We start from the raw sequence: 26,774 nt of genomic DNA on the forward strand, positions 1-26,774 counted from the left end.
TCAATAGTCCTGTGCTTTTTCATAGGTCAATCCATACACTTACTTTCTTCCAATACCACTCATTTCCTCACCTCTAGAAAGACATCAAATTAATTCTTAAAACATTAACATTTTATGAAGAGAACAGGTCTTCTGTGGTGTTTTGCCTGAGTGCAAGGATATACTGAAAAGGTGACATCTGAAGTGTGACAAAGAAGTAACTGATGCTAACAAGAAATGTGTGCTATGTGCAAGACTTTAATATATGGTTAGTTTATTTCCCATAGTGTTGCACGGTGAGTACAGAGCAAATGGAATCTTGAAATGGAAGTGGAATTAAAGGGCAGAGGGTAATGACAACAGGATGTACAGATTTTATTCAATCCAAATTTTAAAGTCAAACTATTTCCTTATTTTTATAATATGCTTTGATTTGACATTATTTATAGTTAAATGTCAAAACTGCTTGCAATTTAGGAATCGGAGTGCTTAATGGTTTCACTGCAGGCCGAAGAGTAAAACTGAAGTACTATAGCACAACCACTGGAGGGAGGATGTAATTACAGTATTCACAATATTACACAGTCAATTTTTGTTATGTTATAATAGGAAATGTTGATATGAAATTGGATAAATATATGAGAGCAGGAAATAAACTTTCGGAGACAGGAAAGTGCATGCACATGTAAGAATTTTATATATTATAGATGAATGAAGTATGAGGTGAAAAATAAATGTCACCTTACAAAATTTTCAGATCTTTTGTCAGCAACTTTTTGTACATTGATGGGATCAATGCACCTGGTTTAAAATTTCAATGCTTTTGCTATTCATAGGTTAAATTTGATTTAATTACACTGTTACAATGATGACTTGTAAATACATAGCAGTGATAATGTTCCAAAACATTCCAAGGTGCAAATGGACACCAAGCAGTAGTTGACGATTTTGTGGAGAGATCAGATGTAAAAAGATAGGTTTCATGGAGGACTCTGAATGTGGTAACAGAGGTAATAAGGCTGAGAAGTAGTTAGGGAGAGAGCTTGAGAGTATGAGAGTACAAGACTAAGGCGGCTGAAATCTCTGCCACCGAATGCGCAGTGGAAGGGAAAGGCAAAGAGACAAAGGTCAAAAGTTGGAAAAGTGAAGAATATGGAATGATGACACGGTTGGAAAGAATACAGATGCAAAATGTGATGCTATTGTGCAGGGGATTGTAAATTTTTAATTCAGCTTGTTGAGTGATAGGAAGACAGTGGGGAGGGAAATTTCCAAGAGTGGGGACGATAGTGTGGGCCTTATATCAGGTGTATTCTACTTAAGGCAATGATCCATCATGGCAGATTACTGCCAAGGCAGAGAAAATGAAAATCTTGGACAATGGCAAGCTGGATGATAGCTGTTAGAATTATGAATAGTCCTTTTTATGTTATGTGTGATAATATGGTGATATGATGAAATAGTCAGAAAAAGCCAAAGAAAAGCCACTTGCTATGCAGCTGTTTCATGTTACATCGCTTTCTCTAGATGTCAGTGTTGAATTGATTTAATAGTTGTGCACTGAAGCCTTTCACCTGGCTGTGGGTCAGTGTAATCCACTGTGTATCCGTCCAGTTGCAGCAACTCCTGAGGCTCAGCTTTTTTCTCCCGGTAACTACACATTGCAAATGTATACTGGCTGACCTGAATAAATGAAGAGAAACAGATGAAAATAGTTCAGCTTTCCTTTAAACTTACCAAGCTTCATAACAAAATCTACACATTTGCTGAAAATTTCATAGTACATGTCAGTGGTGAGACATCTTGTCAATTGCCAGCACATGTCAGGAAATGTGAGGTGCATCACCCATGATTTTCAAAACAATGGTTATGTTCTGGTGCCTGATGAAGCTCTCCATTAATGGTGTTCACTCGAAAAATTCCCACAGAGTAATTAGTTACTTCCTTAAAGCTAATGAAGCACAAACATAAAACAGATGGACTAAAACGTATTTTAATTGAAGAGATTAACACAGGTACCCTGCAATAAAATGCTTTCAAAATTAACTTTTGAAACTGAGGAACCATTACGATATTTCATGATAACTGTTAAGCTATATTGCTATTGTAGCAGATAACATCATGGTAGTAGTAGTTTTGCCACCACATACATGTGATGCTTGTTGCCATTTTTACCTGGTTTGTTAGATGACATGATCTGACCTTGTAAAAGAACTTATTTAATTCACGTTTACCTTTTGAAAAGTGCACCTCATGTTCAAGAATAATGGACATAACAGGCAGAAGGAGTTGCTGGAAGTAATAACTTACAAAGGGAATGAATGAAAGGAAAAAGAACAGCTTTGGTAGTTAAACAAGGTTATTCCTAGGGATGCAGAATTGAAAAAAGACATTGGACTAATTATCATAACAGTCATGTTAAAGATTCTCCTTAATTACTAATCAGGTATTGTATAATCATAATATATGCAGAGTAATTTGTGGAGCTGCATATCAGAATAAAAACAATATTGCGAATAAATGCTGAATTTCCTACTGACTTTTAAACTACTGTACATATTTACCAAGTTTATAAAAGACTCATGTGGCAGAGGTGTCAACAAAGCACAGCTGCTCACCTTGTGAATCCTTCTGAAGATAGCACTTGTTAGGGTTCTGAACTAACCTATAGTGTTGTGTTGGGCTATAGTTTGTGCTGATATTTGTGCACTCTATCATTCAGATCACAAAATGTTAGGAGTGACATCCTGTCACAAACAATGTGAGTTGACCGCCTTGGTGCCAGTCATGTTTAAGCAATCCTTAAATCTCAGTCATCAGAGCAATTGTTGTCAGAACTGCTGTAAATGGCAGCTCTCACTCCTCTTAGCTTGCTTCTGGACAACACGATGAATTCAATGTCATGTTCCTGATGCAAGTCACTGAGCCGCAGGGTCTCTTTCAGGCTCTGTGAGCCTCAATACGCCTTCAGGATACCATCAGACTGCATCAGACCCCAGCCAGCATTTGGCAATGAAGTTTTGGATTGTCTGAAAGGAAAAGCTGTTAGAAAACATAGGATTCTCCAGGCTTCAGGCTAGGTGCTTACACAGCATTCCGCTATTTAAAGATTTTAAATGTATGGAGATTAACTTTGACTGCAAATTAGGTTCTTTGGATTACCTCATGGTTTTTGGGTTACCTCATTCCTCATGAGTGCCATCTTAAGCTCTACGGCCTCAGTAACTACAACTAACTCTGTCAAGAACGTCTCAACACTTTAATTGCCAACGACTCTACATCACAGCCTTTGGATAAGCTGTAAGCAGCTGATGCTCTCATTTAGATATTTAGCAAACCATCGCTAATGATAGATTGCATCAGGATTTTGTATAACTTTTTTTCTAATGATTAATAAGGACAGCTAAATGTGGTCCTGTTTTACTGGCAGCAAGTGCCACGTACATATCGCATGTCTAATAAATTAACATTGCAGTCTTGAATTCTATGAAGCTGGTTGAATACCTGCTCTGATATACTGGTTAGAACAATTTATGGTAAAGTACACATTGTTACAATGCACGTTATCATCATCAGCAATCCCTCGTTTTGAGAAAATTCTTCCTTGTGGATGGCTGTGTTTAATTGAGATGTCAGTGTTGGTTGTGGGTTTGCAGATGTCTTATGGTCTTAACCTTATTATCTTAACCTTACAGGCTTTCCCACAGTGAGGGCATCTGTTGTCAACCAGTAGTGATGGTGGTGGATTGTTGGCTCGAGCAGCTGCCTTCACTTTCTGTCTCTCTCGTCATTCTCTCTCAGTGGCTTCTCGATGATTTAAGGTCTTGACACCATTTTTAATGATGAATTGCCATTCTGGTCACGAGTGGGCATCTGCTTCCTATGTGTTGATGTCAATTGGGTAAACCTTCATGGAGGCTTTGAGATTGTCTTTGAAATGTCTCCTCCAAGTCATTCACCACTCTGCCTTGGAAACATATCGCCATTCCTTCACTGTCGCTGGGTCAAAATCCTGGAACTCCCTTCCTAAAAGCACTGTAGGTGACCTACACTACATGGACTGCATCGTTTCAAGAAGGCAGCTCACCACCTCCTTCTCAAGGGCAACTAGGGATGGGCAATAAATGCTGGCCCAGCCAACAAAGGCCACAAACCGTGAATGAATAAAAAAGTTTCCTTTGGCCCTCATGTGAACAGGCTCCATGGTGTAGCTCTGAGTAGAGCACCTATTTGGGCAGTCTTGAGTCGGGCATTCTAATGAAATGTCCCGTTCATCGCAGCTGATGTGAGCTTATCATGGTCTCTATACTTGACATTTTTTGTGTCTTGGGGGATGCTCATGTTTATCCTTTTGTCCTATACATATATAGCTGAACTATACATGTATTCCCCAGGTGGGACACAAACCACATAATACATTTTTCACTCCATCTTATCCAAACTTAGTAGTGAAGTTATATATCACCATTGTTAAAAAATAAATCTTTCACTTTCAAGGACAGTGGAGGCATGGGGACGCTACTAGCTGCAAGTTCCCTTCCAAGTCACTCACCACCCTGACTTGGAACTATATCGCCATTCCTTCACTGTTGCAGGATATAAATCCTGGAACACCCTTCCCAGCAGCACTGTGGGTGTACTTGCACCTCATGGACTGCAGGGGTTCGATTAGGCAGCTCACCAACACCTTCTCAAGGGAAATTCATGATAGGCAACAAATGATAGCCTTGCCAATGCCAGCCATGGAAGAATATTAAAAATTTGATCCACTTCCCCTTAAAAGACTATTATGCGTTCTGCCTCCATCACTTTTTCTAGTACAGCATTCCATGTTCTAACAGGTTTCTGCATAAAAAAGTTCTAATTTCTCCTTTTATAATTTTAGTGGTTATCTTAAATTTATGCCCTCTAATGACTGACCACTGGAAATATTTTCCCTATTCATAAAAGCCTTCATAATTTTGAACGCCTCTTTTAATCTCCCCTTAATTTTCATCAATAGCAGTTATCAGGAAGAACCTGGAAGCTTTTCAAGTTCTTCCAGTTCCATTGGAGTACCTCCTCCCATCAGTCACTATTTTCTCATCTTTCAGTAAGAGAACCTTGTAAAAAAAAATGACTTCAATAAATTCCAGATATCAAAATAATTGACAAGATAAATGACTAACCTTGACATTATATGAAATCTAAAAGAAAGAACTTGCACTTAAATAGTGCCTTTCATAATCTTAGTATTTTCCAAAGTAGTTCACCATCAATTAAGTGCTTTTAAAGTGCAGACACGGTTGTAATGTAGGAATACACTGCAGCCAATTTGCCACAGCAAGGCTCTACAAATAGGAATGAGGTAAATGACCAGCTAATCTGCTTTTTAGTGATGCAGGTTCAGGGATACATTTAGCTAGAACACCAAGAGAATTCCTCATACTATGGGTTCTTTTACATCCACCTGAAAGGGCAGATGAGCTTCATTTTATCATCTCATTGAAAAGGTGGCACCTTTGGCAGTGCAGCACTCCCTGGGCACTGCACTGAAGTGTCAGCCTAGATTATGTGCTCAAATCTCTGAAGCAGGTAATAGTGCTACCCCTGAACCAAGGCTAACGCCAAGGAGCTAAATACTGTATCAGCTTTTGTTATTTTATGGAGTGACTCTGTTTAAGAAGCAGTTTTAAAAGATTAAAAAGAATGTGATCCCCAAATGGTTCCGTATTTGTACCAAGTAGTGTGGTACAGAGCAATGTAGATTGGCAATACTCCATATATTTGATCCTTTGTTTTTGCTGAGTTAGTTTATCTCAGGGGTGGTGGCAGTGAAGTCATGGGGATCATGAAAAGCAATGACATGAAAGTATTTGACACTATCAAGGGCAAATAATAGTTTTTTTCTTGACCCAAGAACAGTAACTTTCCAATTGCTGAATGTGAATCTGGGCCAGAGAAAGCCACCAGCATGACTAGCTACCTGTTGGATGGCAAGGTGGCCACAGCAATGTCATCCCCACCTTGCAATTCTGCACGTTGCAAGCCAATGCTCTTCCATTTGGTTGTCAAATAACTTTTTCATTCCAAGGAAAGATCTAAAATTATGCAACTGATATATTGAAATATGACAGACAATTCTTTGGCATCGATGCTCCCTCATGACTTTTTTTATTCATTTATGGGATAAGGCTGTCTCTGACAATGGCAGGAGTTCTTGCCTGTTGCTAAACCAGCTTATTCAACTGTTGCAGTCTTTGTAAAGAAGGCATTCCCTCAGTGTTGTTAGCTAGGGAGTTGTTCTTGGTACACTAACAACCAAATTAAGATAACCAGTCATGATTGTAATGTGTCTCATTTACGTTTGCTAGAAGCAACATACATTCACACGAAGGGATCCATTCTCTGTGAAAAGAAAATGTTCAAGCCTCGAGCCTCTCCTGTAGTCCACCACTGCTTTCTCCATGGCAATGCCTAAGCCAATCAGAGTCATCTTACCAACTAATCAGCACCCTTTTCTCCTGTAGTATACATTACTGTGATCATTTGAAATTTTGTCATTCTTGCATTTGTCCTGATGAGTGCAAGACAAAAAGCTTGGCAACATGTCTGCTTTTTCAACAATATTCAAGTTCTATACTAGTAAGCGACTGTTTCCATAACAGATTTCCTTCTCTAAGGGACATAAATGAATCAGATGGTCTATTACAACAATCCACTAGTTTAATGGTGACCATTACTGAAGCTAGCTTTTAATTCCAGATTTATTTAATTAACTGAATTTTAATTCCCTAACTGCATGATGGGATTTGAACTCATGGCACTGGATTATTCATCCAGGCCTCTGGGTTACTAATGGAGTAACATAACAACTATGCTACCATACCGACTGGGATTACAGTCCATTAAACCCTGCTGGAATATCTGTGTACGTGTATATGCATTGATGTTAGATGATGAAACGATTTGACTTTGCTGTGAGATCACCTACAGTCATATAGTTTGGTAGTGCCCACTATCAGTGTTCAAGCTTGAAGAGTGGGCATTAGAGCAAGGTAACAGAGCAAGTGTCTTTAGAGCAATACCATGGCATGAATCGCCGTCTTCAAAAAGAGAAGGGGAGTAACTTTGAAGGAATCTTAAGCCTGAAGTTATGAATGTGGGGTTTTATAAGATAATTATGTTTTGGGACTGTATCTCCAAATCAAGGTAAAATGGAGGATTGAAGGTGGTCAGGTGAACTGCTTTGAATTCTGCCTGACAATAACCCTGAGTTGCTTGGATACCATGGGGACAGGGGGTGCCCAGGTTGAGACTTACTGGGAGCAAGTTGTGAAATGTTCACACCTGAAATCAAAGCAAGGGCAACTGGGCTAATTGTGGGCAGACTTTTGGTCTCTGAGTTTTTGAACAGAAAGAGAGATAGGGAGAGAGAGAAAACTCTCAGAGATAAAAGGCTGCAGGTGGCGTGGCCAGCAACGTGGAGAAGGCTGTGAGTCCTTTATAGGCTACCAGGTGGAATACAGGAGGATCGATCTCTGGGCAAAGAAACACATCCCATGACAATCTAAAGACTTCGGAAGATTTTCCCCAGCAAGACCAGGAGGAAAATTCTCCAGAGTGGGTCTTACTGTTGGTAGCTGGTTTGGCACTTCTCTGAAAACTCAGGGAAGCTCCTTTCGATGATGACTTGCATTACGACTCGACAAATGTGAACCCACTGGAAGCTGGGGATGACTGTTAACTGTTTCCTATAAAGGCTGTAATCCTGTGGAGAAGGTGTTGTAATGTATATATTGTGGGATTATCAGTCCCATTAAAGCATTAATATGGGTTAACTTTTCTGTCGTTTAGAGCATTAGTTGGTTTGTTACATTAAAAGTCTTAAAACTTCAAATCTCGTCATCAAATGCCTTTAAGTCAGGCACCAGGAATCCAAATATCTTTATAAAAGTTATCAGTCTCTACATGGATCACAACAACAGATATGGAACTATAGTTGATAAAATTGCTTTATTATTTATGAATAGAAACAGAACAATTGGTCCTTGCAACTAGCAGTCTAAGAACTGGAAATGGTCACGTGAGGGAAGCTTCAGCTCACCTGAGGAGGAAAATGGTACTTATTGAAAGCAGCCTATTAATAGAGAATCAGATATAAACAGCCCGTAGTAGTATGAATCCAAAGTGATGCGATGGGGAGTGGGTGAGGGGGTGGGGGAGAAATCAAAGGGCAAACACAAAAAAATCACTGCAGAATTGACACATGTTAAGAATTCATCAGTCATCCACAAGCTACCTATAAATATACATCACTTATCATATTCAATCATCTAAGCTGTATATAAGAAATCTATTTCAATAAGTGAGGTATCGTACCACGTTGCACTGAAAAACAATTGGAACAGAGTAACTAAGTTTGAGAAAAGGAATAAAACCACTACCACCCTGGATGTTTTCCTCAATAACCTTGATTTTATGGGACATGTAAAGGAAATGGTAAAAGTCTCAAACAAGTAGAAGACCACTACAAGGGCATCAAAAGATGGAAAAACTCTTTCTACTGTCGTAGGGCGGCCAAGTTGTACTAATAGTGATAGAGTTGATCTGCAGACATTTCTTGGATGGAAACATTAAGTTTATATACAATATATTCAACAGCAACTATGTGTGTGCTTTCAACTCCAACTCTAACTCTACACTGACTACTGAGGTAGCCCACACTACTCTCCTATTGGTTACTACAGATCATGTGATCTTGCCTAACAAGTATTATTCTTAAAGGCACATTACACAGCAAATAAAACCATAATTACTACAATTTCTTCCCCTTTAACTTGACTATACGTATTATATTTACAATACATATTTTTTAAGACAACATAGTATTTACACAGGGTAAGGAATTTACAAGTTCAATCTTTCAGATGGCTTCCTGGTACATGTAGAATGTCGCAGCTCCACAACTTTAGATTCTTTGTCAGGAACCTCCTTTACTGGAGTTGCCTGAACATCAGATACTTTGGTGGACACTTACAGTTCTGTATTCTCAACTCTTACAGGAACATCAGACATCTCAGTCCTGGGCTGAGCATCCTCAACAAGAAACACAGACCCAGTCTTGATCACTGGCGGAACCAAATCTTGGCGATTCGTCACTCTCTTCCTTAAATGGTCCACATGTTTATGGATAATCCGGCCTTCCATCTCCACGTGGTAAGACAGAGGTCCAGTCACCGCACCTATTTCACCTGGTAACCACGTTGGTCCTTCCCCTAAGTTTTTCACGTATACCGGCTCTCCTGCGGTAAATTTCCTCTCATGACTATGCCAGTTGTGTCTGGTTTTCTGGCTTCCCTGACTCCTTTCCACTTTCCCCTCTAAATTCGGCATTATTAAACTCAATCTTGTCCTGAGATGGACTTTCAACAATAACTCTGCAAATGTGGCACCTGTTGTTGTGTGAGGAGTAGTCCTGTAATGAAAAAGCGTGCTAGCTTGGTTGCCAAGGAATTACCAGTTAGCTTTTTCATGCCTGCCTTGAATGCTTGAACCACCCTTTCGGCCAGTCTGTTTGAGGAAGCGCGGTACGGTGCAGTTTTCACGAGTGATCCCGTTGAGGCTGATAAACCATTGAAACTCAGCACTCATAAATGCCGTGCCGTTATCAGAAATTACTACTTCTGGTAGTCCATGAATGGCAAAACTCTGACCTACTTTCTCAATTGTAGTGGTCGATGTTGGTGACTTCACCTCATATATATCCAGCCAGTTTGAATGGGCATCGACAATGAGCAGAAACATTGTTCCCAGGAAAGGTCCAACGTAGTCAATGTGTAACTGCACCCAGGGCCAAACTGACCACTCCCATGGGTGTAATGTAGCTGTCCCTGGCAGCTTCTGCAGTTGCTAACATTGCACACAGTGCTTTACTAAACTCTCTATTTCGCCATCCATTCCAGGCCACCATAGGTAGCTGCCTGCTATGGTCTTCATTCGGGAAATTCCTGGATGGGCACTGTGTAGCTCAATTAAAAGTGTCTCCCTTCCCTTTGGAGGAACTATCACACGTGCTCCCCAAAATAAGATGCCATCCTGGCTGGTTATTTCATGTCTTCTGTTGAAGTATGGTTTCATTTAATCAGATACGGGCTCCTGTGACCAACCACGTAACACTTGTTCTTGTACCAGAGATAGGACTGGGTCCTGGCTTGTCCAGTCTCTCTGTTGAGCACATACTGGTGAGGAATATAAGAAATTTAACAGTAAAACAAGCTCCTGTGGAACTGGGACGTGCTCATCATTTTCTTCTAAGGGCAAATGACTAAGGGCATCAGCATTTGCGGTTTGATTGCCAAGCCTATGTAGGAAAGTGTATTCGTAAGCAGCCAGAATTAAGGCCCATCGATGTATTCTTGCTGAGGTTATGGGTGGTATAGCCGTGTCCTCACTAAACAATCCTACCAATGGTTTGTGGTCTGAAACAATTGTAAAATGGCACCAGTGTATGTACTGGTGAAATTTCTTGACACCAAAGATGATTGACAGGCCTTCTTTTTCTATCTGCAAGTATCACTTTTCCGCTGTGGTGAACGTTCTTGATTCGTAACCCCTTGGCTGTTCCGTACAATAGTCCATCCAATGAGAGAGCACTGCTCCCACTCTGTCGGGAGAAGCGTCACATGTCAGCACCAATTCTTTCGTTTGGTCATAATGCACTAATAGATTGGACAGGTGAAACAATTTTGCCACCTTTATGAAAGCTTCTTTCTGGGGCACCTCCCAAGACCAACGTTGGTTCTTTTTGAGTAGAGAATGAGGGGGGCCAGCACTGTAGACAAATTGGGTAAGAACCACCCATAATAGTTGATCATTCCTAGGAGTGATTTGAGCTCTGGGGCGTTCTTTGACGCAGGTACCTCTCTTATGGCTCTCACTTTCTCCTCAACCAGCTGGAGGCCCTGTGAATCTAGCCACTGATCCAAATAGATTACCTCCCTCGCTTGGAACATGTACTTTTCTTTTTTTAAACGCACTCCAGGTTGCAAGAAACGTTTTAAGACTTCTTCCAAGTTTTCCAAATGCTCTTTCTCAGTGAATCTTGTCACCAATACATCGTCTAAATACACTACAACCTGGGGCAGTCCCTGCAGTAAGCTTTCCATTGTTCTCTGAAAGATGGCACAAGCAGAGGAGATACATAAAAGCAATCGTGTATATTGGAACAACTCTTTGTGGGTATTAATTGTGACAAATTCCTGGGAGGCATTATCCAGCTCTAGTTGTGCATAAGCATGACTCATGTCAAGCTTTGTGTACTTTGTCCCTCTTGGCAGCTTGGCATGCAGGTCTTCGATTCTCAGAATGGGGTACCTGTCTAGCTTATTTACCGTCAATTTGTAGTCTCCACAGACACTTTGGTTGGGTTTAAGGTCAGGGACTATGGGTGCTGCCCACTCTGAGAACTGAACAGGTTGTATAATGCCCAGTTTCTCTAGTCTGTTCAGTTCAATGTCCACTTTTACTCGCAGGGCGTATGGCACCGGTCATGCCCTCATGAAGCGAGGGGTTGCTTCCAGATCCACATGAATCTTGGCCTGCAGGCCCTGGATTTTCCCCAGTTCGTCCTTAAAGATGCTGCCGTACTTTCTAAGTAGCTATGGTAGCCCACTTGCTCTCAACTGGGAAATTTCAGACCATTCTAACTTAATCTCCTTTAAACCAATTTTGTCCCATGAGGCTTGGCCCTTCACTTGCTACCACCATCATGGGTAGCTGTGCTGATTGGCTTCCATATTGGGCAGTTACTCTACTTATGCCTTTTACTTTAATGTCTTCACCCGTATATGTTTTTAGCTTGGCGACTGTTTCTTTTAAACTTAATTAATGTTCACCATTATTCAAATGTCTGAAGGTGTGTTCCCCAATTACTGTAGCGGAAGCTCCTGTGTCCACTTCCATTCTAACAGGTTTGCCATTTACTTTCACTATGACAAATATTGGTTCTGTCTTTCCAACGTTCAGATTAAACAACGAGTAAATGTCTGAACTTGTTGTTTCAGGCTCTTCTACATTGTAGATTTCATTGGGCTTCTTCTTTTATTTACAAGCCTGCTTGAATCTTTCCTTGCATTGCCTCATTATATGTCCATTTCTGTGACAATAGTAGCATACGATTTTTAAAAACTGCCAATCGCTAAAAGGCTGCTTGTTTTCACATCTATTAAAATGATTCTTTAATTTCGCTGCTAAGTTATTTTCCTTTATTCTTTGGCTAGAGGGGGCTGTTTCCCGCTTCCTCGCAGAGTTTCGTTTTCTCGCGCCTCTTCCGGCTGAGGTTTCCTGCCCAATGTGGAGGACGGCACCATTTTGCGCACCCTGTATTGCTTTTGAATCTCTTGCTGCACTTTCCATTGCTAGTGCTATCTCCAGCGCCTTCTTGAAATCCAGATTCACTTTGGACAATAATCTTTTCTGAATAAGGTCCTCTTTCACACCACATACTAAATGATCGCTGAGCGTGTCGTTCAGAGTTGTACCAAACTCACAATGTTCCGTTAGCTGCTTCAAATTTTCCAAGTAGCATGCATTTATTTCACTTGGGGCTCTATTTCGCGAATTAAACCTGAACCTCTGCATCGTGACCGAGGGTTGAAAATTTTGGTTGAAAATGACCCTTCATGAGGTTCACCAATTCTTCAAAATTTTTTGAATCTGGGGCACTGGGTGCCTTCAAACTTTGAATCAAGCTGTAGGTTTTGCTCCCACAAGTACTCAAGAGGATCACTTGCCTCTTCTCTTCCCCCATAATCTCATTCGCTTGAAAAAAGAACGTGAGGCGTTCTATGTACTGAGACCAACCAACTGTGGCTGGTTAAAAAGGATCAATTCTCCAAAACTGTGGTGTTTCGAGAGCGGATACCTTCTTCAATTGTAATGGAGCTTGCTACTTACAATCACTGGACAAGGCACAGTGCCGATTTCTTTTTAACTTGGTTTCTTCTGTTCAATCATGTTTTATCCTAGTTGCCAGTTTGTTGTAGGGTGGCTCAGTTGTGCTATTAGTGATATAGTTGATCTGCAGACACTTCTGGTTGGAAACATTAAGTTTATTTACAAAATGCTCAGCAGCAACTACACGTATGCTTTCAACTCCAACTCTAACTCTACACTGATGGCTGAGGTTGCCTGTGCTGCTACTCCCATTGGTTACTACAGATCATGTGATCCTGCCTAACAAGTATTATTCTTAAAGGTACATTACACACTAAATAAAACCATAATTACTACACTACTGTCTATGATTGAAGATAATAGTGCAAAGTTAGTGTTGCAACTGCAACTGAAATGGGCTAATAACATCCTTGGAATGTACAATGTATTTGACATAAAAAGGTCACATGATACAGTTAAATCAGTGCATCAACAAAATATTTTACCAAGAGGGCCATTTTATGGAGGGTAGGCTTATACATTTTCCCAACAGGACAGTGAGAAATTCATCAACCATGTCAGTTCAGCTAAAGCTAACCACGTTTTGACCAATGACATACACTGAATAAGCACACTTACACAGTAGAATACTAGTAACTCCACAAAATAACCTGCAGACGTTGGAAATGAAGATCCAGTATAAAAGAATCTGAACAAACTATCTAACTAGCATTTTTATACTTAATCATTTTGTAAGATTGCTGATGAAAAAACGGCTTTGATATTTGTATCTTATATTGTAACACAAAGTACTATGAGATCTGTGTAAACTAGAAAGAGAGTTTGCCAGTATGTTTTGACCATATTAGTTCAGTGCTACCACCTGCTGTTCATTATGCACTGTTACAAATAGTAGCTCATTCAAAGGGCACTTTCTTTGCTTTCAGTGTCCTGACTTTGGCACAATTAATCCATTTGTTGTAACCTGGAAGGTCCACGGTGGTTGTACTGAGATGGTGGGAAGGGAGGTAAGGGAACCTGTAGCTTGTTTGCTTTGTTACACTGTGAATGTCAATTGGAATGGAACAGAGTCAGCAGCAATAATAATAACAAATGGTATTTATATTGCCGTTCTAACAGAGAAAATCACTCCAAGTGCTTCACAGAGATGTAAGGAAGATGGGCATTGAACTAAAAATGGAGCGATTATGTGGAGTGACAAAAAGATTAATCAAAGAGATGGATTTTAAGAAGGATCTTATAAATGGAGAGGAAAACAGCGAGGTAGAGGAGATTAGAGAGCCATATTCTAGTTAGGCATTTTTGGCCCCGCCACAAAATTTATATACTTGCCCCAATTCCAACCCCTTCCGTGGTCATTGTCTTAGGCTGAACCAGACTGTTTACAACCACCATGTCCTATTCAACCTCAAATTGAGTTTTAAATCTCTTCTGGGATGCTGGGAATACCAGCACCTATGGAGAGCACAGGCAAATTAACATTTCAGGTGTGATCTTTTCATTGGAACTGGAAGAAAAACATTATAAAAGAAACACAGCAAAGGGAGATGTCAGTGGTAAAGCAGAAGGCAGTGGGATGCAGAAGAAGCCTAAATTAGAAGAATTAAGTGATGTTGGGGTGGGTTGATAAGAAGAGTTGGTAAAGGCTACATAGGGAGCAGGGAGGGACATAGCTTTGGAGGGATTTTAACAGGGGAATGAGAATTTTAAATTTCTGGCTGGGGGAATCAGGGATCCACGTAGGTCAGCAAGGACGAGTATGATGGGTTTCAGGGACTTGGGATAAAGTCGAATATCGACAATAGAGCTTTGGATGAGTTGAAATTTTCAGAGGATGGAAAATGGGAGGCTAGCCAGAAAAACATTCAAGTAATCAAGTCTGGAGGTGATAAAGTCATGAAGTCAGAAGCAAATGGACTGAGGTGGGGGAAAGAGATGGGTACAGCTACAAGGAAATAGCATGACTTTATCACTCACTATTTACATCGTTTTTCACATGAGAACTTTATAGGTTGTTCTATTTCCTCTCTTACCTGCTGTGCACATGCATGTATGTATATGTTTTCTTTCCCACTCCCTTTGCTGTGTTTCTTTATTAATGTTGTTCTTCCAGTTCCAATGAAAAGATCACATCTGAAATGTTAATTTGTCTGTGCTTTCCATAGGTGCTGGTATTTCCAGCATCCTATCTTTTTATATGCGGTTTAAAGCTCAATTTGAGATTGAATAGTTGGTTATAAACAGTCTGGTAGACATCTCAGAGTTGCTGGGACTGCCACAAAAGTGACATTCACCCTTAACTGGGAGAAAAAGCTTAACCTTTTCAGCTCTTGAGATGTGGGCTCCGAAAAGCAGAACAGATCATGTGGTCCAATTAAAAAAAACTTTCATTTTACACATTGTAATTCTGAAATTAACAGATTGGAATAAAATTCAAAATAAGGATTAACTGCCGTAACTCAGAATGTGCTGACCATATCATGTTTGGGATTAACTTGTTCAGCAATCTAGGTTTCACATGAATCAATTCCCTGAAAACAAAGCCATTCTTTTAACTATGTTCTATAATGTAATAACTTCCTTTTCACATCTTTCTGGGAATTAGTTGACAATAATGTAGGAGATGAACTACGTGGTTTAGAGTCAATTTTTGGTTGTCTTTTTGTTTTTCTTGAAATTTTGTTGTGTAGGTTGGACTTCACCTCAGACTATCTGACCTGAAGGGAGTGTTTTGAGATTCAGAACAAAGGCAAAGGCCACCAAGAGAATGTTCCGTGTAAATTTGAGCTATCCTAATCGGTGATAGTTTATATCGGATATTAGATCCAACATATTTTAGACATTAAAAAAAGCCTAAGTTTACCTCTGGATATTGGCAACCACAGTAAACAAATGAGGCCAATTTTCATCTCGTTTGCCAGGCAGGAGCAGGGTAGTTGTGAGATTATAATAGCGGTACAACAATTACCACCCCATTCTTTCCAACGCTTGGGTTGCAATATTTAGGTTGGGGCCTAGAAATGAGCTGCCCAGGCACCTACTGGAAAGTGGTAGGCATCACATTAGCCCATGCGAATTGGGGTCTTATAATTACAACTCTAAATTACCAATGGTGTGTGCTGCACGTGCTCCACTCATCGATATTTAGCAATCAAAAGCCTAAGGGGTGTTTACTAGTACGGCTGCAGGCCACTTAAAAAATCTCACCAAGTTTTTAAATGGTTTTTGTGGGGTTAGCAGGAGCATTCCTGACGTCACAAAGATCAACCCATGTGGTGGCCAACCTTCCAGGGCCCTCTCTTGATATTGACTCTCCCCAATTTAACTTACCTGGATTGGTTGCACTCAAAGATGGAGTTGTCAGATTTTCAGCCGCCTTTGATCATTGAGCACTCCAAATATCAGCTTGCTGATGGAATTAGCCTTACTATGATGGACCTCAAAATGCTTCCATTGGGCGGGGTGGCAGGCTTACTTTGCCCGCTTGATGAGGCTGTCACGTAAAAGTTCACACCTATCTCTGTACAGAATTCCGTTGTGTTGAGCAGCATGAGAAATATCAGTGCAGGATATAGGAGGGCTTTCCACCTTGTCATCAAGTGTCAATATCCCAGATAGGCAACATGATGCTGAATACAACTGCTTCCATTCTTCCCAAGCAATGTATCTTAATCCCCCTCAAGTGAAAAATCCCAACCCTATTGTATGAGAGTAATTTCTAAAAGTTTCCACTGATGATGTTCTTACATACTTGCTAAATGAGATTGCCAATTTCATTTTAACTTATGCCAAGTTATGGGTAGTTTGTTGCTATAGGCTCATGCCCACTCGGAACAGAGTTGTCTGCCCAAACACATTTCATTTAGGGCCCTGACAGCTGGCAGAAAGGTGACTCTGTCAGTCTAGGCTACAGTCGGTCCAGAGGTGTCCAGTGCAATATTCAGTTTGCAAATAATATAGTAATCATCCATTTTAATTGGGTCCATCTCCCTGACCATCGCCCAATCATAATATGTGATATTTGGGGATTTAACATCAACGTTAAAAATAAACTTAAAGTCTCTCTTTTGCATACAAGCCAAAATATAATGTAAATAATAAATTATTCTTCTGAGGTATTATAAGTTTGTGATTGAAGCAGAACTTGAATTAAATAAATTCATAGCTACATTTATTAAATATTTTAAAAATTATTATTAGTTGTTCTCAGTGATGTCATTAAATGAAATCCATATTATCACCTCTTCATCATTCATCAGTGCTCTTGCAGTCAGTGTGTGATCTGCTTTCTACAGGGTTCTCAAGTCTTTGTCCTGAATGGAATTACATAAAATCTATGTACAGAAACTGACCATTTGGTCCAACCGGTCCATGCTTGTGTTTATAGTCCACACAAGAATCTTCTCACTCTAATTACCTGTTCACACCCTGCCCTTGTATTCCTCTATTTCCTTTGCTCTCATGTATGTATCAATCCTCCTTTTAAATACATAGATGCTATCAGCTTCAACCACTCCATGTAGCAGCAAGTTCCACATTCTCACCCCTCTCTCTCTGTAAAGAAATTGCTCTCATTTCTTTGTTTGATCTGTTGATTGCTGTGTTATATTTATGTCTCCTTCTTCTGGACTCACCCAATTAGTAGAAACATTTTCTCCATATCCACCCTGTTGAGCCAGTTCATAACTTTAAAAGGCTTCTGTCAGGTCTCTTCGTAGCTTTACCTTCTCCAGAGAAAAGACACTAGTCCCATTCAATATTTCCTGATATTTACATCCCTTAATTCTGATTACAGCCGTATAAATCTTCCCTGCTCTTTTTCCAGTGCTTCAATATCCTTACGTAGCACTCAAGTATGGTCGAACTAGGGTTCAATATAAATTTAACATTACATTCTGCCTGTGTGTATTATTTCATTTTGTTGCAATCTTTATGGTCCTATCAACAATTACCTACTATTAGCAATTCATGTACCAGCAAATCATGTATTCTCAGATCTCATTGCTCTTCTACCCAATTTAGCTTCTTACTTTCTAAGGAGTAAATGACCCTGGACTCTACTTACCAAAATGAAGCATGTCACAATTTACCCTATTGAATTTAATTTGCTACTTCTCCACCCACTCCACAAACCTGTTTATGTCTTCCTGTATTTTGGTGCAGTCCCTCACATTAGCTATTATTAGCTACACACCCTCACCCCATGGATGATATTCGACAGCATACTGCTTTCTGAGTTGAAATCATTTATGTATACAGTGAACAACAGTGATCACAGCATGGATCCCTGCAGGATGCCACTTCCCAATTTCTACCAGTCAGAGAAACCTACCTTAACTCCTACCTTCTACTTTCTGTTCTTAACTGTCTTTTAATCCAATCTGTTACTTGACCCCTGACACCACACACCCTAACAATGTCATGAGTCACTTCCATATAGAAAGCTTTTTGAAAGTTCATGTATACAGCATCAGGTAACGTTGTCAAATCTTTTTGTTAGTTCTTCAAAGAATTCAGTATGATTGGTTACATTGTTAGCTTTTATCCAATCTATTACTTTGATCTTTGTGCAATCCGTATGTCTCCTAATTATCATCTTAGACCTCATCATACTGTGATCCCTTCTCCATAGCTGCTCTTGTCTGCTCTGGTTCATTCCCCATTATTAGGTCCAGCATTGCTTCCACTCTTATTGGGTTTGTTACATATTAGAGCAGAAAGGGGTCTTTCTATACCCTGTAAAAAGCTCCATCCCCTTCTCACCTTTCACCTACTTTCCCTGTAAGTTTAGATGGGAGTAGCTGAAATTCCCCCATAACCATGGTTGTTTTTTTTTAAACTTATTTTATATATTTGCCTACAAATTTCTCCTTCTACTTGATTTTTACTATTTGGTGGTGTGTAGCATTCCCTTAGTAGTGTGACCTATATCTCAATCCATATGGATTCCATTTATACCTCTGTTTGTTACATCCTTTCTTGTTACAGCGATGGTATTGTTTGTGATTAACACATCTGCCCTATCACTCCCTTCACCCTTCTCTATCATTTCTAAATATATTATAGCCTGCAGTATTTAATTGCTAACCCTGCCCTGTATGCAACCATGTATTTCTTGCCCCTATTAGATCAATTTCCTCACTTTCCTCTCTTAGCAACAGAAAGGCACTGCCAAGTCTTCACACTGTTTCTGGCAGCTCACCTTGTGGACAATTCTTAAATTATAATCAAACATAGCTGAGTTCCCATATACTTGCTACGTACTATTATAGCTGTCAGTCAGATGACACTTTTAACATGAGCAAGTGAAGGAAAATACTTAAAATGAGATTGTGGATTAATAAAAAAAATACATATTTGGCAGTAAGCTTTTTGTAAATTGCATCACTAATTTATAAGTCAAAGACACTTGGAATATTCATTTTCATTTACCTGCACTAGAACAAAGAATCTTTTCTTCCATCTTTTCCAAACATTTTTACCAATGGTCCACAAATACCTGGAAAACAAACCACAGAAAAGTACATTCAGAAACAGATTTTAAGAATGAAGTTATGAGATGGTTAGCACGTGTTTCATTTTTAACAATTGTGACGGGATCTATGGGCAAAGTTTACGTTTTTTGACACAGGCCCTAATTGAAAAGGGAAACTGAGAAAGGAAACTGAGCCTCCCAGTTGCTAAGGAAACTGAGGCTGACAATCAAAACTTCTGGTTTAAACTATATAAAAGGAAACAGAGCCATGAGAACTCAGTAGATGATGAGTTCAAAGGTGCAGTACAAGCAGGCTTAAGAAGACAGAGGCTAGGTCCATAAATTGAGAATAAGCAAAAGTTTAGTTGCTGCAGCTGTTGCTGTTACTTAAAGATAACATTGGTGGATCTACAACATCCAACCCATCGTAAGCAGAGTTGAAGAGATTCTGCAGATGCATGCCATTTTTGGTGAAGACCGTACCCGTGGAACTCGGGTTGATTGTATGCTGAGGTTGGCTGGGAATCAGGCCATATCCTAGAAGGACTGGAGCTGAAATTCTTTGTGTGGTGTTTAACCATGCTTATGCTTTTAAGGCTACAAAATCTAATTGCTAAATTGTATCTAATCTGATTGTAAACAGGAGACAGTGAAGTCAGAAATTAGAAGTGTGACTCATTTGCCTGACTTTATTTTTCTCATGTTTGTATTTTTGAACACAAAAGACTCAATTCAGACATTTCCAGACAGAGTGAGATAAAGAGATTGACATATAGACAGATAAAGGATCACAGAGTTGGAAATGTAACAAACTAATGGAAGATTTATTGTAGGGTTTTTTGAGATTTATATTTTGTCTAATTTCTCTCCCCACTTCTCTCTATAGGAAATAACCAAGTTGGAATTCAAAACTTTCAGATGAGATTGAAACCGCTTGATGTAAACACTTAGGAAGTACTTTCTGCATTTCTACATATCTTTAAATCAATTGCACCAACCTTCTTGAGTTCATTATATCAGGAAAGTGGCCTTGTGACTGAGTGAACATGACAACACTTAATACTAACAAGAACACTGCACAGAAACTTTGGTGACCATTTTAACTATTGGTGAAGAGCGAGCATTCAGGGACAGGAGGCCTGGGCAGAGTGCACCAGCCTCCCATCAGTTCTTGCGGGCGTAAGGCTCCAGCCATTTTGAGGACCGGTTCTCAGTTATATCCCACCAGTGAGCTACAGGTGCCAACATCTGCAGCTCACTGGTTCTGGGAGGGCTTGAGATTGGCAACATCCATGTGGGAGGCTGCAGAAGAGGTAATCACAGAGGAGGCCTTTGATGGGCTGGCAGCAGCTGGTGCTTTTTTGAGGGGACATTGTCCTGCTCGCACCAATAAACAAGATTAAGCATTTCCTGCCCTATTCTGAGTGAGTGGCCTCCAGCAGTCCCTTGAAGGATCACCTGTCAGACACTGACTGTCTGGTAAAAATTTGCGTAGCATTGCAGAGTATAATCAGTGCCACATCTGGAATCCAATTTGTTTTATCATGTATAATGCTAAATAATAATTATTGTTCACCTCACCCAGTTGCAATGTATCTGTTTCAATGATGCGTGTATCCTGCTTTCGCCTGGAACAGGCAGGTGTTTAGATCATCCATCTCAGGAGGCCTTAGTGGCAGTATTATGTGTGATCATAAATAAGAAATAGGAGTAGGCTATTCGGCCCATAAAGCCTGCTCCACCATTCAAAAAGATCTGATTGTGGCCTTAATTCCACTTTCCCACCTGTTCTTCATAACCTGGGATTCGATTGTCAATTGAAAATCTGTTCATGTCAGCCTTGAATATATTCAATGACCCATCCCCCACTGCACTCTGTGGAAGAGAATTCCAAAGACCAACGATCTCTGAAAGAAGAAATTCCTCCTCATCTCCATCTCAAAAGGGGGAATCCTTATTTTGAAAATCTGCCCCCTAATTCTAGGTTCTCCCATGAGAGGAAACATTCCCTGTCAAGCCCCCTCAGAATCTTATGTCTCGATAAGATACCTAATTTTTCTAAACTCCAATGGGAATAGGCCCAACCTGCTCAACCTTTCACCATAAGACAAGCCCTTCATCCAGGAATCAACCTAGTGAACCTTCTCTGAACTACTTTTAATGCAAGTAAATCTTTCCCAAGTAAGGAGACCAGAACTGTACACAATACTCCAGGTGCGTCTCACCAAGGCCCTGTACAGTTGTAGCAAGACTTCCCTATCTTATACTGCATCTTCCTTGCAATAAAGGTCAACATTCCATTTGCCTTCCTAATAATTGCAGTACCTGCATGCTAACTTTTTATGGGGAAGAATTTTCTGGTCAGCGAGCGGAGTGGGGGGGGTGGGCGTTCGTCAATGCGTAAAATGAAGCGCGGTGACATCAGGTGGGCGTCCCTATGCGGGTGGTTGGGGGAGGGGGGAGAGAGGGGATTCCCTGAGCAGGTGTGTGTGCTCCTTCGTGCATGCGCATGGAAGAGCGCACGGATCTCTCTGAGGCAAAGTGCTGCCTAAGGGAGGTCGGTTGAACTTTTTAAAATTTATTAAAGGTAAGAAAAAATTTTCCTGACATGTCCCCTCATGTGACACTGTCACATGAGCTGGGACATGTCCATTACTTTTATTTAAACATTTTCCGAACATTTTAAATCCCTCATGAAACCTCATCCCGCCCTTGAATGAGGTTTCATGCTTTTTCAGAAGGCCGCCTGGGCTCTTCACCTACCCGCCAATCTTAAGGTTGGACGGGCAGGTCCATTATTAATCATTTTAATTACTTTTTTAATGGCCTTAATAGGCTGTTGACAGGTCAGCAGGCACGCAGCTGAGTCGGCTGCGCGCCCACCAAACTGAAAATCTAAATGGCGCAGGGTGATGTCGGGACGCACGCCCCGCCCCCACTCGCTGACCAGGAAATGCTGCCTCATAAGCTCTTATCTTGTGCAGTAACCTTTTATGTGGCACCTTATTGAATACCTTTTGGAAATCTAAATACACTACAGCTACTGTTTCCCCTTTCTCCATCCTGTTTGTTACATCCTCAAAGAACTCCTATAAATTTGTCAAATATGATTTCCCTTTCACAAAACCATATTGACTCTGCCTGATTGTTTTATGACTTTCTAAATGTCCAGATACCACCACCTTAATAATCGATTCTAGCATTTTCCCAATGACAGATGTTCAACTAGCTGGTCTATAGTTTCCTGCTTCCTGTCTCCCTCCTTTCTTGAATAGAGGTGTTACATTGCAACTTTACAATCTGCTGGGACCTTCCCAGAGTCTGGGGAATTTTGGAAGATTACAACCAACACATCCATATATCTCCGCAGCTACTTCCTTCAAGACTCTAGGATGCAGGTCATCAGATCTAGGGAACGTGTCAGCCTTTAGTCCCATTAGTTCTCTCAGTACTCTTTCTCTAGTAATCATGATTGTTTTAAATTCCTCACTTCCTTTTGCCTCTTGATTTTCTACTATTCTTGGGATGATTTTTGTGCCTTCTACTATGAAGACAGATACAAAATACTTGTTCACAGTCTCTGCCATTTCCTTGTTTCCCATTATTAGTTCCCCAGTCTCACCCTCCAAGGGACCAACACTCACTTTCGCTACTCTCTTCCTTTTAAATACTTGTAGAAGCTTTTACTGTCTGTTTTTACATTTCGAGTTAGTTTTCTCTCATACTCCAATTTCTCCCTCTTTATGTTTTTTAATCATACTTAGTTGGTTTCTAAAATTTTCCCATTCTTCATTAATTTTTACAGCAATGTATATCTTTTCTTTTAATTTGACACTAGCCTTAACTTCCTTAGTTAGCCCTGCATGGCACATCCCTCTCAGAGTCTTTTTTTCACAATGAAATGTATCCTGGCTGAAGATTATGAAATATCTCCTTAAATGCTGGCCACTGCTTCTCTACTGTCTTGCCTTTTAACCTATTTTCCAATATCACTTTAGCCAACTCTGTCTTCATACCCTTGCAATTGCTTTAAGTTTAAGATACTAGTTTCAGACCCAAATTTCTCACCCTCAAACTGATTATGAAATTCTATCATGTTATAATCACTCTTACCTAGAGGATCCTTAACTATTAGGTCATTAATTAATCCTATCTCATTACACATTACCTGGTCTAAAATAGCCTGGTCCCTGGTTGGTTCCAGAACATATTGTTCTAAGGAACTGTTCCAAATACACTCTATGAGCTTATCCTCCAGGCTACTTTTGCCAATTTGATTTGTCAAATCTATATGAAAATTAAAATCTCCTATAATTATTGCAGTACTCTTCTTACAAGCCCTAATTACTTCTTCATTTATATGCTGTCTTGCAGTCTAAGGTTAGGGGGTCTATAAACCGCTCCCACCATTGACTTCTTTCCTTTGCTATTTCTTATCACCACCCAAACTGATTCTATATTTTGATCCTCCAAACCAAGATCGTTTCTCACTATGTACTTATCTCATCCTTTATTAACAGAACTATTCCATCTTCTTTTCATTTCTTTCTGCTCTTTTGATAAGTGATGCGATGCCATTTTTGGATGGTTTACTTCTGGCATAGGGATTTAAAGTAGGTCCTGATGATGTCTTTAGGAGCATTCAGTACCGCACCTACTTGAAAGCAAGCATTGCTGCCAAGATAGTTTGATTTGTATTGTACAAATCTGAATGCTTTTGTGGTGTAAATGTGAGGAGGACATACTGAACGTCAAATGTTAAATTTATGGCCTGCTGATCTGCTGTGATTCAGACCCAGCAGGAGGCTACTGCAGGATTTGGCATAAGTTAGATAGATCATCAGTAGAAGTTCACACTTAACAGGAAATGATGCCACAAGTTCTTTGCATGCACAAGTGACCATCATTTGCAGGGTTATTGAATATTAATTTTCCGCCGTTTAGTGATAGCCATTAAAAAAAACATCAAATTTATTAACTTGTGCTCTTTCAAGCCCACACCTTAGTACTGGCATATGAGCATGTTTGTCAGAAATGACACTGCGGCTCAGAATAACGTGAGAAGGGAAGTCATCCTGAATTCTAAGTACTTCACATCACGGTAAGACGGCATAGGACAATTCTACACCTCAAATATTTATTGTTGGTATGGTGGGGTGCCAGTATAGACAGCTCTGTATTACGTTTTGGATTTTCATTCCGGATCATTTTCTCAGTTTCAGCATCTCACAGCACTAGTGTCTAAGGAACCTAACAGCCAATACCCACTTGATTGCTCTCTGTGATGAGGCCTCCAAATCTCACTCCTTCTGTCCAGTTCCCTTTACATGTTTCTGGTTTGTTTTATAAAGGAAGTAACTTACAATTGAGTCGGTGTTAGAGTGTTTAAAAACGTTATATATTGCTGCAGGAGGTACTGAGGCTGAACTCTGCCACTGATCCACTTCATTTTGGCTCTTTCACACCTTTAGCTCGTTCTGTTACACTGAATTCCTCCCCGTTTCCCTCTCCTTTTTGTGAGACATTAGTCATAAGGTTGAATTTCATCAAATAGAAAATTCTCTGTAGAAATGTGAGTGTCAATAAGTGTAGATAAACATCAGGAGTAAAGTCACATCTTTACTGCATCCTGATCAACTATTCTGCATACATCTTATGGATAGCGTTCAGGCTTAACCATGTATTCCAATTTATAACCCATATACATACTGTAAGATACATTTTTAACACACAAAGCTACCGGTATTTAGACAGCAGGTATTTTTCATTAATAAGCTTATTGAAAGCATTGCAAATAGAATATCTGTATTTTCAAATTATATAAAGCAGTATAGGAAAACAGGATACAGGCACCATTGAAACAGATACATTGCAACTGGGTGAGATGAACAATAATTATTATTTAGCATTTTTCCACAAAAAATACTTAATATGATGGCACAGCTCAGGCTATGATACAATTATGGAGCAGGACAAAGAGCTCAGTATGCTAATTATCAAATGTTCAAATTGTCAACGTATTGTTCTGTTGCAATTGCCAAAACTTAATAGAATATTAGGGTATATGAGATTCACAGACATAATGTCCAAGTAGGTTTATTTATGCACAGTGGTGCATTATGGAGATCCCATGGGTGTATTGGGGTATACTTTTGAATCATGACAGTTGTTGATGCTGGCACAGAATGGGAAGTCTGCGTTGGTCAGGAACTAAGCAAATAATCTGATTGCTAACTACCTGCCCGTACTGTATAGTTATATGCATACACATTTGAGGCAGAGTGGGAAAGTACAAAGCGCTCCCCAAAAATAGGAATATTAAAATCATTGTAAACGATCTGCTTATCATTAAATGACTTTAATATTGTAATGCAGCTCTTGTCTATTTTCGGTGTGGTGTGTATTTGTGTGTGTGTCACAGGTATAGGTCGAGTTTTATAGGGAAAGTTGAAGGCAGCATTTAAAGGGCCACTCGTAATTTTGCAATGCTAGGACTTGAAAGTGAAATTTGAGTGCTGCAGATTTGTTCTACAAAGGATTATCACTGCAAATACAACCATACCCATGTAGCCATTAAAATCATCACTGAACACATGCCAAGGCTCTTGAAACAGAGCTTTAGGTGGCTGGACAGATGTTGGGGGTTGTGATAGGATACAGTCCTTCCAAGTTTCCAAAGATTATTGTCATATTCTGCCAGCTGCACAAATTTGTTATCCAGGTTTATAAGCATGGAGCTGGTGAAGAAGGCAGACACAGCCAGTACCTGAGCAAGTTAAAGACAAACACCCAGAAAAGATTCTTACTGCAGGGCATCGAAGGAAGCCACAGCCAAACACCAGGTTCATCCAAGTACCATCTGCCCTATATATGAATGTCCCTCTGTTTTCTTTCTTTCCTCTCTAAATCTGCACTATGCAGCAAATAAAAAAACTCACCTGAAAAAGATATCTGTACTAAGTAGACAACCATGGGTCCCATTTCTCTCATCTGTCAAAACTTTATACTACATCATCCTCTAAAACTCTTGGTGCACAGTGGATGAATAAATTTCAACCAAGTTTAATTCTGCAATGCATGCGTTTAGTGCTCCTTACCTGGTGCATCCCTTGTTGACAGAATATGATTTCTGCACTCTTGAACCAGTTTTTTCCAGATGTTCCCCCAGTTGCAGTGTCAAGATATTAGCTGCTGTTTCTCAGTAGGAGAACCTTGGGATGGAAGTGCATCGCTGCCTCCTTGAGCTAGACCATGAGATAGCCATGAAACTACTCGCTCTACATTCAATATTGCAGAGGCTGTTCACTTTCTGCCACATCTATTGTCATAAGGGAAGTTGGAGAAGCGTAATGTTATGTCACCCTGAGAGACAGCAGTTTCAACA

At 40.0% G+C, this 26,774-nt stretch overlaps 1 protein-coding gene across 6 annotated transcripts in view; it reads right to left on the reverse strand.

The window, feature by feature from the left end:
• The window catches only part of cadpsa (Ca2+-dependent activator protein for secretion a), a 580,082-nt gene that overhangs the window by 197,425 nt on the left and 355,883 nt on the right, over positions 1–26,774 (reverse strand). For all 6 annotated transcript variants that reach the window (XM_078543642.1, XM_078543641.1, XM_078543639.1 and 3 more), the window contains exons 9-10: positions 19,348–19,414; positions 1,554–1,662 (exon numbers count right to left, since the gene is read on the reverse strand). In XM_078543642.1, coding sequence (XP_078399768.1) covers positions 1,554–1,662; positions 19,348–19,414 — 176 coding nt within the window. The remainder of the gene's footprint in view (positions 1–1,553; positions 1,663–19,347; positions 19,415–26,774) is intronic.

This window comes from Cetorhinus maximus, chromosome 6 (genome assembly GCF_964194155.1).
Source record: "Cetorhinus maximus chromosome 6, sCetMax3.hap1.1, whole genome shotgun sequence".
NCBI lineage: Eukaryota > Metazoa > Chordata > Chondrichthyes > Lamniformes > Cetorhinidae > Cetorhinus > Cetorhinus maximus.